Here is a 17,237-nt window from a genome sequence, read left to right on the forward strand (position 1 = left end):
CAGGGTCCTGGGATCGAGTTCCACATCGGGCTCCCTGCTCTGCGGGGAGCCTGCTTCTCCCTCTCCTCCCCACTTGTGCTCTATCTCTCTCTCTCTCTCAAATAAATAAATAAAATATATTTTAAAAAAAAAAGATTTCGTATTAGACCTCAAAGATAAACGCACAGAATCCTCAAAGGCTGAAATTCTATAGAACATATTATAAAAGTGAAATAGCAAATATAAAGCAAAAAAAACAAAAAACCTAAACATTTGTAAATTCAGAAGCACTTCTGTATATCTTATGTGTCAAATGAAAACTGAAAATGTCTACCAGGCACAATCACAATCAACACAAAAGCACAAGTTGAAACTTAGACGTTTTTCTGCTTTACATAGAAGACTGGACACTGACACCCACCTTTCTGTTCTGTCAAGAGTCTGCTAAAAGAAAACATAATTTATAATTAAATGATAAATGGAAACAGAAAGAAGGGCTGAAAGACCAAAATGTTTGAGGAAATCCCAGATGACAAGCATAGAGGAAATCATATTGACAGAAAATGAACAGAAGAAATCCCTAAGAACCACAGATAAAGACAGATCTTCCCAAGGAAGCCCCCAGAGACTCAGAGTAAACTAAAACAGAAGGCAAAGATGAGATGAGCCATTGGACGATCACCAGATTACAAAACCGCACAATGAACAAGTGGGCCAACCAGGTCCTGCTGCCTTGCCATCTCCCTCCTTGGTACACAAAATAAACCCTACAGTCCTGGCCTCCAGGATAAAAATGGAAAATTATTCCTATAGTAAGCAATCTACCCTAAGGTTGGATACAGATGTGGATGTGGGAACCAGAGACTGTGGTCCTCTATAGCAGATACTAGAGTGGAAAAGAGGGTTAGTGGAGGAAAGCCAGCTCCATCCCAAAGAAAAACCCATCCTGGCAACTCTTGAGTAGGCCTCCAGCCTGCCTACCTGCTCTTTAGCCAGCTGGGCTCCCAACATGTAAGTCAACCAGCCAACAGGCATCACCACTCACATGCCCGCCCTTTACTTTAAAGAAGTTGCTGGAGAAACAGACTTAGAGAAGCTTAGGGAAAATTTGTATTGCCAACTTCTATACTGATCAATTTAACCATTTATTCATAATATAAATAAGTACCAAAGACCACCAAGAATTTGAGGAACTAACAGCACTAAAAAGCAAGACCGTGATGAAAAAGAAGTGACCCACAGGCTAAGGAGATAAGAATATAACTTGTATAATCCTACTGTTAAACCCTAAATATTAGTCATAATATTTATAAGCCTAAATTCTGTTCCAAAACAGAATTTTTATAATCCTACAATCTGTTCTCAAATTCAAAAATACAGTATAGACCAAAACGGGCTGCTAAAGAATCAGAATACAATGAAAAAAAATTGTTTCATATGATTGTTAAAATAGAGATCCTCAAGAATAAAATGAGCAGGGGGGTGCCTGGGTGGCTCAGTCATTAGGCGTCTGCCTTCGGCTCAGGTCATGATCCCAGGGTCCTGGGATCGAGCCCCGCATCGGGCTCCCTGCTCAGCAGGAAGCTTGCTTCTCCCTCTCCCACTCCCCCTGCTTGTGTTCCCTCTCTCGCCGTGTCTCTCTCTGTCAAATAAATAAATAAAATCTTTAAAAAAAAAAAGAATAAAAGAATAAAATGAGCAGGGATAAATATCAAAACTGAAAGCTCAAAGATAAAATCAGGGAAGAACACAAAGTCTGGCAGTTCTTCAAAAGGCTGAACAAAGAATTACTATATGACCCAACAATTCCACTACTATGTATATATCCAAGAGAAATGAAAACATATTCACATAAAACCTTGTGCACAAATGTTCACAGCAGCATCATTCATAAAAGCCAAATTTGGAAACAACCCAAGTGTTCATCAAGAATGGATAAACAAAATATGATATTATCGTACAATGGAACATTATCCAGTCATAAAAAGAATGAAGTACTGATACATACTACAGCATTGATAAACCCTGAAAACAGTATGCTAAGTGAAAGAGGCCACATAAAGAATTAATTACATTTTGTATATTTCATTTATATGAAATATTCAAAATAGGTAAATCTATAACAGAAAGTAGATTAGTGGTTTGCAGGGACCAGAGGGACAAGGGCAATGGATATGGGGTTTCATTGGATGATGAAAATGTTCTGTAATTAGATAATGGTGACGGGTGCACAACTTTGTGAATATGCTAATAACCACTGAATTTACAGTTTTTAAAAAAGAATTTCCATCACATCTACAAATAAAAAGAAAAAAAAAATCACAGAATCATATCAATACATGAGGAAAAAGCAAATTTGACAAAAATCTAAGACCCATTCATGAGAAAAACTCTTAGTAAACTAGAAATAGAGGGGGAACTTCGTCAACTTGATAAAGACTATCTACAAAAAACCTACAACCAATATCCTACTTAATACTGAAAAACTCAAAAATTTCCCACTAAGATCAGGTACAAGGCAAGTCTGCTGCCTCTCACCACCACTCTTCAATATCATACTGAAAGCTCTAGCTAATGCAATAAGACAAGAAAAAGAAACAAAAGGTAGACAGATTAAGAGGGAAGAAATAAAGCTGTCTTTGTTCACATAGGACATAACTATCTGTAGAAAATCCTAAAGAATTGACTCCCCTTCCCCCCTTGCCCAAAAAAAAAACCTCCAGGAAGTAGTGATTATGGCAAGGTGCAGGATACAAGGTTAACATATAAAAGTCAATCACTTCCCTATATACCAGCAATGAACAAGTGAGATATGAAATTAAAAACAAGACACCATTTACATTAACACCCCAAAATGAAATACTTATGAATAAATCTAACAAAATATATACAGGACTATATCAGAAACTACAAAACTACGAATAATGAAATCAAAAAACTAAGAAAATAGAGAAGTTATTACATATTCATGGATAAGGCAACTCAATATTGTCCAGATGTCAGTTCCTCCCAGTGTGATCCTGAGATTCGATAGAATTCCAAACAAAATCCCAGCAAGTTATTTTATGAATATTGATACAGTGATTCTAAAGGTTTATATGGAGAGGTAGAAGATCCAAAATAGCCAACACAATATTGACAAAGAAGAGCAAAGTTGGAGGACTGATGCCACCAGACTTCATCAAGGTTCACTATAAAGTTAGTCATCAAGACAGTGTGGTATTAAGAATAAACAAAAAGGTCAATGAAACAGAACAGAGAACTAAGAAATAGACTCACACAAATATACTTAAAGGATCTTTGACAAAGGAGCAAAGACAATACAATGGAGCAAAGACGGTCTTTTCAACAAATGGTGCTAGCATACATGCAAAAAAAAAAAAAAAAGAATCTGGAAACAGATCTTACTCACTTTACAAAAATTCAAAACAGATCAAAGACCTAAATGTTAAGATGTCAAAGTATAAAACTGCTAGAAGGTAACATAGGAAAAAAAAAAAACCTACATAACCTCAGGTGTGGCAAGGATTTTTTAGATACAACCACCAAAGGCACAGACCATGAAAGAAATAATTAATAACCTGGACTTTATTTAAATAAAAACTATTCTGTGAAAGATAACATCAGGAGAATGAAAAGACAAGCCACAGACTGGAAGAAGGTATCTACAAAAGGCATACCTGATGTAAGACTGTCTTTCAAAATGCGCAAAGACCTCTTAAAACTCAACAATAAGAACACAACCCAATGAAAAAGTGAGCCAAAGATCTTAGCAGATACCTCGGCAAAAAAGATAAACAGATGGCAAATAAAAATACGAGAAAACACTCCACATCATATGTCATCAGGGAAATGCAAATTAAAACAATATATTACTATACCCGCATAAGAATGGCCAAAATCCAAAACACTGACAACACCAAATGTTAGCAAGGCTATGGAGCAACAGGAACTCTCATTCATTGTTGATGGGAATACAAAATAGTACAGCCACTTTGGAAGACAGTTTGGAAGTTTCTTACAAAACTAAACATACTCTTACCACCCGATCCAGCAATCATACTCCTTGGGACTTATCCAAAGGAGTTGAAAGCATATGTCCACATGGTGTTTACAGCAGCTTTATTCATAAACGCTAAACTTGGAAGCAACCAGGGTATACTTCAGTATGTGAATCAACTGTGGTACATGAAGACAAGGAGATATTTGGCACTAAAAAGAAACGAGCTGTCAAGCTATGAAAAGAGATGGAGGAAACTTAAATGCATATTACTAAGTGAAAGAAGCCAATCTGAGGCTACATATTGTAGGATCTCAATATTGTAGGATTCCCAGTAGGGCATTCTGGAAAAGGTGGAACTATGGAGAAAGTAAAAGTTCAGTGATTGTCAGAGGGATGAATAGGCAGAGCACAGATTTTTGAGGGCAATGAAAATACTCTGTATGATACAGGTCAGTATACAGTTGTCCAAACCCAAGGACATATAAAACCAAGAGTGAACTGTACTGTAAGCTATGAACCGTGGGTGATTATAATGTGCCAATGTAGGTTTATCAGTTCTAATCAAAGTACTGCTCTAGTGGGGGATGGTGATAATAGGGGAGACTAGCCTGTGTGGGGGCAGGAAGGAAAGGAGAAATCTCTGTACCTTCCTCTGAATTTTGCTGTAACTTAAAACTGCTCTAAAAAATAAACTCAATACAGACAAACAAAAAACATGAGTTTTATGGTATGTAAATTATATCTCAACAAAAAAGTGAGAAAGCAAAAGAAAATAAAGAGTCAAGAGACAGGAGGGGCACCTGGGTGGCGCACTCCGTTAAGCATTTGACTCTTGGTTTCAGCTTAGGTCATGAATTCGAGCCTCGTGTTGGGCTCTCTGCTCAGTGTGGAGTCTGCTTGAGATTCTCTCTCCCTCTCCCTCTGTCCCTCCTGCTCTCTCTCTCTCAAATAAATCTTAAAAAATAGAAAAAAAAAGAGAGAGAGAGACAGGAAATCCCACACCCATCCTATAGAACTTTCAGGAGCAGAAAAAGGATGAAACACAGAAGACATCCTAAGGAAACAGGGAAGCTAAAGAAAGCCTGAAGCACTTAGACTTAATTTGCCAAAACAAATTAGTAAAAAGAAATACACATTCCAATAAAATTTCACAGGCCTAGAACAAAAAGAAAAATCCAGACACTGAAAAACAATCAAACTAGTCACCTATAAAGAAGAAAAACACAGGTCAGCCTTAAGCCTTCCAGAGCTGTGCAAACAGAGAGAGCAAACTCCAAAGCATGGCACAGGGGTGAGCGAGCCCAAGGGCAAAAGAAGGTCTCAGTCAGCCCCCTAAGCCTAAACCCTAAAACCAGAGAGAAAGTCTTGAGAAGGTAACAACTAGAGAAGCAGAGACTCAGAGATCTTTAATAAAAAAAGAAAGAAAAGAAAAGGAAAAAAAAAAAACTACTGAAAAAAATGAAATCCAATCAACTAAGAGGTGAAACAGAGCAAAAAATTCACAAATAAAGAAACTGTATTTAAAAAACTGATGATGAACATTTACTTTACCTTATTCAACTGTACCAAGAATACCAAACTTATACCAAAAATCAGAAAATCCTTCCTAAACTTTATATGACTCCCAAGGGACCCCAACTAAGCAACATAATCTTGAAAAAGAGAAAAAAGTTGGAGGTCTCACACTTTGACTGCAAAACTTAACTATTACAAAGCTGTGGTAATCAAGACACTGTGGGACTGGCATAAAGACTGATATTTAGACTAAATAAACCCTCACATATCTGGTCAAAAGATTATCGACGAGGGTGCCATTCAATGGGGAAAGAACACCTTTTCAACAAATGGTGCTAGGAAAACTGGATATGCACATGCAAAAGAATGAAGTCAAACCCTTACCTAACACCATATACAAAAATTAACTCAAAATGGATCAAAGACCTAAATATAAAAGCTAAAACTGTAGGGGCACCTGGGTGGCTCAGCCGTTTAGCGTCTGCCTTCGGCTCAGGTCATGATCCCAGGGTCCTGGGATCGAGTCCCACATCGGGCTCCCTGCTCTGCGGGAAGCCTGCTTCTCCCTCTCCCACTCCCCCTGCTTGTGTTCCCTCTCTCGCTGTCTCTCTCTCTCTGTCAAAAAATAAATTAAAAAAAAAAAAAAGCTAAAACTGTAAAACTCTTAGAAGAGATGAAAAGCTTTAAGACATTGAATTTGGCAATGAATTCTTGCATAGGACATTAAAAGCACAGGCAACAGAAGAAAAAGTGGAAAATGTGAGTTTCAAAGGACACTACCAAGAGTGAAAAGGCAACCCACAGAATGGGAGAAAATATTTGCAAGTCACATAATCTGACAAGGGGTTAATACCCAGAAGATATGAAGAACTCTTACAAATCAACAACATAAAACAACCCAATTAGAAAAGAGCCAAAGAACATGAACGGCCATTTCTCCAAAGGAGATAAACAGATGGCCAGTAAGTACATGAAAAGATGCTCAACATTACTAGTCATCAGTGAAATGCAAATCAAAACCACAATGACTTACAGCTTCACATCCATCAGGATAGCTACTATTTAAAAAAAAAAATGATGATGAGGATGTGGAGAAATCGGAACCCTTGTACACTGCTAGAGGGAATGTAAAATAGTATAGCGATGTGGAAAACAGTATGATGTCCCCTCGAGAAATGAAAAGATAGAATTACCAAATAAGCCAACAATAAATTCAATATACCCAAAATAACTGACAGCACAGACTCAAAGAGATATTTGTATACCAATGTTCATAGCAGTATTATCTGCAATAACCAAAGGTAGAACCAACCTAAGTATCCAACAGGTAAAAAGATAAAATGTGGCATATACATCTAGGGGATGTTAATCAACCTTAGAAAGGGAGGACCTTCTGATACATGCTACAACATGGCTGAACTCTGAAAATGTTAAGTTAAGTGAATTAAGCCAGCTGCAAAAAGATAAATGTTGTACGATCCAATTATATTAGGTATAGAATAAGCAAATTTATAGAAATAAAAAGTAGAATAAAAGTTTACCAGGACTGGGAGAAGGGGAATAGGAAGCTAAAGTTTAATGGGTAATGGCTTCAGTTTAGGATGATGAAAAAGTTCTGGAAATTGATAGTGATGATGGTTGTACAGAAACCACTGAATTGTATACTTACTAAAATGGTCAATTTCATATGATGTATATTCCCACAGTTAATACAGTTAATACAGTTTCTTAAAATATTATGCATTATTATATGTGGATTATATACCACAATAAAGCTGACTGGCAAAGGATACAAAATTTTATAAACATCCACTGTTGAAAGTTCTAACAAAAGGGCATTTTTATACACATCAACTGGGAATACATGCCAGTACAATGTTTCTAAAGAATGTTTAAGCAATTTATCAGAAGTAGCAGAACTATTTATTGCCTTGTACTCATTTGTTCTAATTCTATAAATCTGCCCTAAGGGGAAAAAAGAAAAAACAAACAGGCACCAAGATTTAAACACAAAAATGTTCATTGACATACTATTTACAATGTTATAATATTATCCAAAAATAGGGAACAGGGTAAATTAAATGATCAGGCATTCCTAGCATAGAAGAAAAGGCATACCTTGAAAAAAACCCTAGACAAATAGTTGATGACATTAAAAAATACATAACATATGGGTGCCTGGGTGGCTCAGTCGGTTAAGTGTCCGACTCTTGATTTCGGCTCAGGTCATGATCTCAGGGTTGTGCTGAGGGTGGCACCTGCTTAAGATTCTCTCTCTCCCTCTCCCCCTCTCAAAAAAAGTACGTAACATATGTTATAAGAAGAAACAAAACATTTTTTAATTTTATTTAAATTCAATTAATATATAATGTATTATTAGTTTCAGAGTAGAGAGCAGTGATTCATCAGTCTTATATAACACTCAGTGCTCATTTCATCATGTGCCCTCCTTAATGCTCATCATCCAGTTACCCCACTCCCCCACCTCTCTCCCCTCCAGCAACCCTCAGTTTGGAGAAACAAAACATTCTATCATGTTATTCTATTTTGTTTTTCTATATGCTGAACAAAGCCAAGAAATAAACACATCTACTTCAACAGTGGTTATCCCCCAGCTAAGCTGAGGACCCTTATATGCTGTTAAGGGGATATGACCTGGGTCAGAGAAGGCCCCACTGGGAGAACTGGTGTTTGAATGGAGGAAGACAATAAAAGAAGGTTCCAAGGAGAGGATTTGTGTACTTTATTATTTATCATTTTCCTCAAACACAAGCTGTTTTATAATGAAGCTTCGGGGTGGGGGAACAGTACTTGGAAAGGATAAAAAAAAATGTCTATTTTTACAAGTCAGCAGGGGGCATCCCATTCAAGGATATAAGTTTTAGCTGAAGTGTCGGTTTTGTTGGTTTCTTTTTAGTGAGCACACCACAAACCCTCTCAAAGTTTTACATGCTCAAAAATCACCTAAAAATCCTACTTGCAATGGCAAGTTTTACCTTGGGGAAGTAACCTTAGAAGATGCATAACAAAAATTATGCAAAAAAAAAAAGCATTTTGTGAATACCTCGTTTCCCCCAAATTTCACCAACATGGAAGAATAATTGCTATTAGCACATTTCACAAAACCCCTTCACCTTTATGTTTTTGTGTGCTTCTCTAACGAGAATACAAGATAAGCAGGCTTAAGAATACCAAGCACAACCACTGCAACCTCCATGCTCCAACATCTACCACCCACCCAGGAAGAATCAGGCACCATGCAAAGTAGCTCATGTACTTATCGCGTTCAAAGTTTAACTATTAACATCTACGAGGTAGATACACTATCCCCATTTTACAGTTGAGGAAAATGAGGCTCAGCACTTAAGGCAATTTGCCCAGAAGGCAGATCTGTGATTCACACCCAGGTCTGTCTGTATCCGAAGCCCATTCAATTCCATTGCCCCACACAGACCCCCCTCTCCCACCATGGAGCTGAGACTCAGAAAGAGGTAATCATCCGGCCTGGTCTCACTGGCCACCAGAGCCCAGAACCTTCTAACCTTTATCTAATGTGTTTTTCCACCATGGTATACTGCCTGCATAATAAGCAAATATACATCCTTCCATCAGGAGCTTACAGAGGATAATCCCATTAGATTTTAAATAACATCATGAGGAAGTCATGCATCACGTAAGGGAAAGATAGAGTCACAAGGGAAAACTCTGCCGGAAGCAAAACTAAAACACAGGGATCAAGTGTTTAATAAGGAATACTCAAAAGACGGGGCGCCTGGGTGGCTCAGTCATTAAGCGTCTGCCTTCAGCTCAGGTCATGATCCCAAGGTCCTGGGATCGAGCCCCGCATCGGGCTCCCTGCTTGGCGGGAAGCCTGCTTCTCTCTCTCCCACTCCCCCTGCTTGTGTTCCCTCTCTCGCTGTGTCTCTGTCAAATAAATAAATAAAATCTTAAAAAAAAAAAAAAGAATACTCAAAAGAGGAACAGTAACAAAGTGTCCAGATGTAGTTTATATATTCCTAGAATTATATTTATAATAGTTTAAGGCCTATTTTGAAATCTTTTTAAATTTGCAGTTGGGATGCCTATGATTGCCTACGATTCTATTACTTCAGTATATAAGAATTTGGACCTAGGTGCTTTTGATAAATATGTTGTAACTATTAATGAATAATTTATTAAAATATAAATGATACTTACATATCCCAGTTTGGAGCTATTCGCAAATGCTGGATTAGCAACTGGAACTAGAATTAAAAAAAATAAGATGTACATTTCATTCATGAAATGACACAGAAAGTGACTAACACATCTGACCTGTAGACAATGGAAATGTGAATCCTGCACTAGGAGACAACAAAAGAAGTTCATGATTACTGTCTATTCAACTGCTTTCAGACGTGTGGATTAACCAATAATTTCGGCAAACCTATAATCTTGATAAATCATTTTTTTCCACTGTAATTAGATCAAATTAATATTTTAGCACTAACATTTTAATCTCAACAGAAATACAAAAGTTACATGCAAAAGGCACACTGCAAGGACCAGGAAAGGAGTCTTTACAACCAAACTACATACCAGCGGGGAATGGAGGAGCCGGGTGGCCACGTCCCGGTGTCCAGCCACAACACACAGATAGCAAAGGAGATTGAGCTTGGCTCGGGAGGCCCCCATGCTCTTCTCAGTGGAGTCAATCTGTGAGCACACTTGCTGCAAAAAGTCATTCCACTCTTGGTCTTTTAGAAATACTAACTTATCCACTGGAGAGGAAAGAAAATGTTAAAAGTGGGTATCATGTAAAAAAAAAAAAAAAATGCTAAAAACATTACAAGAGAAATAAATGGAACATAGAATTTCAATAAATAAGATGAGGACTAAGAAAGTCCTAACTTTACAATGTCAAAACCAAAAAGTCCTCCGAAGATGACACTACTTTTATTTATTCTTCTAGATTCCTCTTTTTCTACCCATGGAGACTTTTTCACTATGTGAATGGAAAACTATGCATAACAGATGACTACAGGAGAATCATCCTGCAACCTAAAATCTAACAAAATACAAAGCTAAACTGTATTACAAAAAAGCAAAATACCCTTTGTATAAATAAAGCAATCTAGCCTTAAAATATCAGAAAAGCCAAGAATTGTACAGTTGTTAAAAGGTTCCAATGAAATTATTAAGCATAACAGGTGAATAGTCCTCTGGAAAATCCAAGTCCAAACCCTCCACAAACAGAAAACAAAAACTGGGCAATGAGATGCCATCTAAAACTAACATAGTTTCAGTTAATTTCTATCTTTAAACAAAATAAGCTGTAATAATAATTTCTTAAAATAATTCAGCATAAAGGGAGAAAGGGAAGGAATATTATTTTGAAATATTCCTCTAAGGTTTTCATGAACAGTGGTTCTACTTGGCACAGTTTATTTAAATTTGAATATATTTTATTTTTAATTTACTTTGATTTGCTTTTAAATTATAGATTATACTCTAGCTATGACAACAAGTTTTTTCTGGATCTAGCTTAATAGCTGCAAATATATTTTATCAAACAAAATACATCAAAATTTAAAGTATAAAGCAATTTCTGATATTCATCCCAATTAAGACTTCCCATTAGGTGAAAGGAAACGTAACAATCATCCTTCAAGTAACTTAAGTATCTCCATTCCCACATCATGAGATACCATAAATATCTCCATTCCCACAAAAGTGAACCATCTGACCCCTGTTGTCAACTGCCCCACTCTCTGAAACAGAATCTCAATTCTTCATTATGGTCTCCACCCCTCTGTACCCACAAGAGCACCATAAGTGTTGGAAATTCAATGGACTCCACAAGGGGCAAGGGCAAGAGAAGGGCCCACCCAGCTTTACAGGAACTTTCACTCCCCCAAGAGTCCAGGGCAGCCCAGACTCAGCTGAGTAAGGTGAAACACTCGCATGAATGGATTACAGGTTTATGACATACACAGCTCTGCCCCAAGAATATAGCCAGGTGGCAAGAACACAGGAACTTAGCTATTCAATAAATAAGATATTCCATTTGCTATTAAATTTCTGATTTATATCTATCTTCTAAGAGTCCATGTGTTTGACAAGGCCGCTATAATCCTACCTGAATGTGCCGGTAGGTGCAGTATCTTCGGATCAAATTTAATTGGTGGTTGTTTCATTATCTGTGGTAGAAAAAACAAAAAAACTTCTAAGACGCCTTTTGAGACAGCTGTCTCCTAATATATCGCCCAGTACCAGATTATAAATCAATTAGGGCAGAATAAAAAAAAAAAAAATCACTGAAAATTTGTCACTAAAAAGAAAAAGAATTCAACATTGCCCTTCAGCTTAAAATATACACACACAGATAATAATTTATAAAAATAAAATCATTTCAGGGCACCTGGCTGGCTCAGTCAGTAGAACATGTGACACTTGATCTCTGGGGTCGTGAGTTCAAACCCCATGTTGAGGGTAGAGTTTACTTGAAATACATAAAATTTTTAAAATATCACTTCAATTGATATCTGCAATAAACTAAAGCTTCATTAAAAAAGAAGCACTTTATCCTGGTAAGGATATCCTTAAAAGGATATCTTCTTAAGCTAATCAACCTCTAGGTTAGAAATTTAGTCATATCAACAAATACTTATTGGGTACCTGAGAGGGTGAGGCAGTATGCTAAGTGCTAAGGGGGATAACCAAGATATAAAAGACACAATCCGGGCGCCTGGGTGGCTCAGCTGGTTAAGCGACTGCCTTTGGCTCAGGTCATGATCCTGGAGTCCCGGGATCGAGTCCCACATCGGGCTCCTTGCTCAGCAGGGGGTCTGCTTCTTCCTCTGACCCTCCCCCCTCTCATGTGCTCTCTCCCATTCTCTCTCTCAAATAAATAAATAAATAAATAAAAATCTTAAAAGACACAATCCTATGGTCAGAGAGCTGATACTCTGGTTGGGAAGATAAAACCTGTTAAACAAAAAAAAAAATACAATATTGAACAATGCAAAATGGGCAGGACATAATTATAGTTGGAACATTCCACAGAAAGAAAATTTTCTAAAATATTAGAGAATGCGGAAAGCACTCTAGGCTGACAAGGTTTATGGAAGAGCTGGAGGGAGGCTGAGGTTTTAAAGAATGGTAAGGACTTCGTGGTTGAATTAGAGAACACACCATTGCAGGAAGCTGTAAACAGCATGAATAGGAAAGCACACAATTGGTTTTCTTAAGAAAGGGGAAAAAACAGGTAGTTTGACCCATAAGTTTGGAACAACACAGGGTACTTTCATCCTGAGACTTTTAATTAAAAAGTTCAACCATCATCTCTATGTCTAAATCCTCCAAAACTTCACTATAGAGAATTTTAAAAAGCTTTGCTGGTAGTATTCTTGCCAAAAATGCATAACCTCATACATACTAATCATAAGAAACACTTAGACAAACCCATCTTGAGCGACAGTCTACAAAATGCCTGACCAGTACTCTTCAAAATGTCAAGGTCATGAAAGCCAAGGTCAGGAAAGCCGAGAAATAACCACAAGGCCATGAAAGACAAGGACAGGAAGTAGGAGGAAAAGAAGGCATAACAGCAAACTGTTAACAAGAGACTCTAGAACAGAAAAAGGACATCAGTGGTACAACTGGTAAAATTCAATAAATTTGGGAATTTAGTTAATAGCACTGTACCAATGTTAATTCCCTGGCTTTGTTAACCATTCTATGGTGCTATAAGATGATAACATTAGGAAAAGCAGGGTAAAAACTATACAGGAACTCTACTATATTTGAACCTTTTCTGTATGTCTAAAATTAAAAGTTAGAAAATTTCTACTAAGGCTTCCCCAAAACAATTAAGTATGGTTATAACAGAAATAAAGAAACAGAAAAAATATGGTCAAAAGATATTACAAACTCTTCTTAGAAGGTCCACTGGGAAAATGACCCATTACGTTAAATTTGGCATGATACATAATTACTCTGCCAGATATCTGAACTCATGAAAAGAATTAGCTCCATTATGAAAAATTGTTGGGTAATCTATATTAAATCTTGTCTACCTAATAAATACGCATCCAAAAACCCATTTGTTCTAAATTACAGTAATGTTCCCCAAGGAGGAGAGAAAATGGCCATAAATTAAAAAGAGAAAAAGACATTTAAAAATTAAAATACAGAATAGGTAGTACAGAGGGCCTGAGAAATTAATTTTTCTTTTCTTAAGCAGAATACTCATCCTCCCCTAGTAATATAGCACTACATTCCAAGCATCATGAAGCAGCAAAAATCACGCTGGGTATGAAGTGCACTGTGAACCAGGACTCCTCAAGCTCCCAGTGTCTCCACACCATCTGCCATGGGGTCCTGAGCACCTGTGAGAGGGCGTGGTCTCCGTGTGCCCTGCCCACCCACCCCAGTCAGGGGAGCAGTGCTCACCCATATCTGCTTTCCTAACACATCCACAACTAGAGTGTTTGGAGAAATTCACCCAAGTATATATGGAGAAACGAAGGGACTGAGGACGAAGGTCTGAGGCCTAGAAGCCCATGGACGGAGGGGAGGCAGAGCTGATGCAGAAGAGGAAGAAACTCACCACTCAGTGAAGCTGAAAACAATGCAGGAAGAGAAGAGGGTTACAGGCAGGGCGGGCATTAGAAATGTAGACACATGGCACAAGGGACATAAAAGCGGTCATGAGGAAAGGCAAAGAAAATACGGCAAAGAATATTTGCAATGAAAATATCACCAGAATTCCAGCTGCCAGGAAAGTCTAAAGCTCAGCCCTCAGCTGTTACAGCACGTTTCCACACCTTTGGGTTGTCGATAATCGGGGTGACAACAAGATCAGAGTCCATGTAGATAAGCTCTCTCATCTGGGATTCCAGGTCCCGCTGACTCAGGCATTCACTTGTATTCTGAAATAAGAACAAAAATGAGGCTTTGATTCTGTGACTAGTGAAGAGCTTTTAAAAACTGAGCTCTTAAGATGCTGAGTAAGACACCACTGGAAGGGTCACCTAGATCAGCACACCTCACTTTGCTAATCAAAACATTTTCACAGTCTTCTTTGATCCTCACAAAGATCCTCAGTCCTCTGTACCTCTGTATCATCATTACCCCACCCCGCCTTTTTTTTTTTTTTTTTACAGAAGGAAAACACAAAGCTCAGACAAAGTAACGGACTTGTTTGTGTTTACCACAAAGGTTGGTTAGGACCAGAAAACAGATCTTCTATAGTCTAATGTTCTAAGCTATGACGAGGCAAACTGGTTTTTTAATCACCAGCATGGTTTTATTCATTCATCCACTGAACACTCATCACTTTATTCTGCTTTACAGAATATTCAGTACGAAGTTAAAAATTACAGCATAAAAGAATTTCAGGGTCAAGTTGGTACCTGTTACCTAAGTGTTAAAACCCTCTATCTTTATAAAAGCTGAAGTAGAGTTAACACATAATGAAAATGAGTAACCAGATATTTGCCATCAGTTCCTTTGAGAGGTTTCTTTGTGCTCAAACAGTAAACAGAACTCTCATTCCTAGTGCTATGTCTTAGGACTTCACATCAGACAAAATAAGAGGATTTATGCATTAAGAATTTCCACTGAAACACTGAACAGCAAACTGAACAAGACAGAAAACCAAATCAGTGAAGTGAAAAATGAGGAAATTATCCAAAACTGAGGCAGGGGCATGAAAAAAGGAATAGAATAATTAGCTAACAAAGTTCCCAGAAACCAAGACCACCCCTTTGCAATTCAGAAAACAGACATATAAAAAAAAATACACGAAGAGTAAGTATGGAACAACTTTGGAAAACAAAAATTTTAATGCTTAAAGGCATGGACTTTCAAAACAGAAAGACTTCAAAGAAAGGCCATAATGAATGACTTATATTCTAATATAATATATTCTTATAAGAATTAGGCAGACCAATTAGAAATTTATATGTAAAAATTGATTTCCTATATTATATAAACAAAATGTATGCACAGATAACAGATTACAAAAAGGAAATACCAAGGATGTCTGGGTAGTTCTGCCTCCCCTCCATCCATGCTGGTAAGCATCCAACTCCTGATTTCGGCTCAGGTCATGATCTCAGGGCCGTTATATCGAGACCTGCATCAGGCTCTGCACTGGGTGTAGAGCCTGCTCAAGATTTTCCCTCTCCTTCTGTCCCTCCCCACCCCCTACTCACACTCTCTCTATAAAAAAGAAAAACCTACTCATGATAGCAAAAAATAAAATATAATGCTCAGGAATAAACTAAATGATCAAACACTACAGTCTACTAAATGAAAAAAAAATTAAGTTAAAAAATTATGTTTCCTTGTTTGAAAATGAACACATATATATAGAACCAAAGGAAGAAATGTCAAAATATAAGCAGTAGTTCCTCTGGGTAATTAAATTACAAGTAGGTTTTGTTTTGGGTTTTTTTTGGTTTTGGGGGGGTTTTTTTTGTCCTCTTGTACAGTTTCTAAGTTTTCTACAATTATTTTTTTTTAAAGATTTTATTTGAGAGAGAGACAGCACAAGGAGGGAGAGCTGCAGAGGGAGAGGGAGAAGCAGACTCCGCACTGAGCAGGGAGCCCAATGTGGGGTTCCATCCCAGAACCTGGGGATCATAACCTGAGTCAAAAGCAGACGCTTAACCAACTGAGCCACCCAGGTGCCCCAAGTTTTCTAGAGGTATTATAAAAAGTTTGTAATTGAATCTAAAAGTATCACTTAAAAAATTATAAAAGATAAACCCTCATATAGTACTTACATAATTACTGCTTGAATATTCTCAATAAAATGACGAAGTGCACTTCTCTACAATAACCATGTGTCAGAAGAGATTCAACATTTATTTCAGAATGCATTTTTTACTTTTACACTGATTTTCTATCTCACATATAACTAAATAATTATTGGCAGAATGAGATTATAATGCATTTATATTTCATTTCAATGCAGAAATAAGTTTCATGCAGTTGAAATGCATTTTACATTACATAAAAATTACAATAACAACTGAAAGCAAGTATATCTCTCAAGCACTAAATACAATAATTTTGGAAAACTTTAATTCAAAATATCTCTGCAGGGTGATAGACATTGGGGAGGGTATGTGCTACAGTGAGCGCTGTGAATTGTGTAAGACTGTTGAATCACAGACCAGTACCTCTGAAACAAATAATACATTATATGTTTAAAAAAAAAAAAAAAAGAGGAAGAAAAAGATAGCAGGAAGTGAAAAATGAAGGGGGGGAAATCGGAGGGGGAGATGAACCACAAGAGACGATGGACTCTGAAAAACAAACTGAGGGTTCTAGAGGGGAGGGAGGTGGGGGGATGGGTTAGCCTGGTGATGGGTATTAAAGAGGGCACGTACTGCATGGAGCACTGGGTGTTATATGCAAACAATGAATCATGGAACACTACATCAAAAACTAATAATGTAATGTATGGTGATTAACATCACATTAAAAAAAAAATTTTTTTTTAAAAACTGAACGAAATTAAAGACCTAAACAAATAGACATTCCACATTCATGGAGGAAAACTTTACATTGTTAAAATGGCAATACTCCCCAAATTCAATGTCATGGCTATCACAATCCCAGCTGGCTTCTTTACAGAAACATGCAAAGTGCAAACTGATTCTAAAATTCACATGGAAATGCAAGGGACCCAGAATAGCCAAAAAAACCTTAAAAAAAACAAAGTTGGAAGAATCATACCTCCTAACTT

The 17,237-nt window shown here is 37.3% G+C and overlaps 1 protein-coding gene across 3 annotated transcripts in view; it reads right to left on the reverse strand.

Moving 5' to 3' along the window:
• Positions 1-17,237, reverse strand: part of LOC102744639 (serine/threonine-protein kinase ULK4) — a 157,127-nt gene that overhangs the window by 111,204 nt on the left and 28,686 nt on the right. For all 3 annotated transcript variants that reach the window (XR_014146541.1, XR_014146538.1, XM_081824965.1), the window contains exons 13-16: positions 14,305-14,409; positions 11,616-11,676; positions 10,076-10,257; positions 9,695-9,741 (exon numbers count right to left, since the gene is read on the reverse strand). Coding sequence is in view for 1 of the 3 variants with exons in the window: in XM_081824965.1 (XP_081681091.1) it covers positions 9,695-9,741; positions 10,076-10,257; positions 11,616-11,676; positions 14,305-14,409 (395 nt within the window). In the remaining 2 variants the exon portion in view is untranslated. The remainder of the gene's footprint in view (positions 1-9,694; positions 9,742-10,075; positions 10,258-11,615; positions 11,677-14,304; positions 14,410-17,237) is intronic.

Source organism: Leptonychotes weddellii, chromosome 1 (assembly GCF_054177405.1).
Source record: "Leptonychotes weddellii isolate Sample4059 chromosome 1, ASM5417740v2, whole genome shotgun sequence".
Lineage (NCBI taxonomy): Eukaryota > Metazoa > Chordata > Mammalia > Carnivora > Phocidae > Leptonychotes > Leptonychotes weddellii.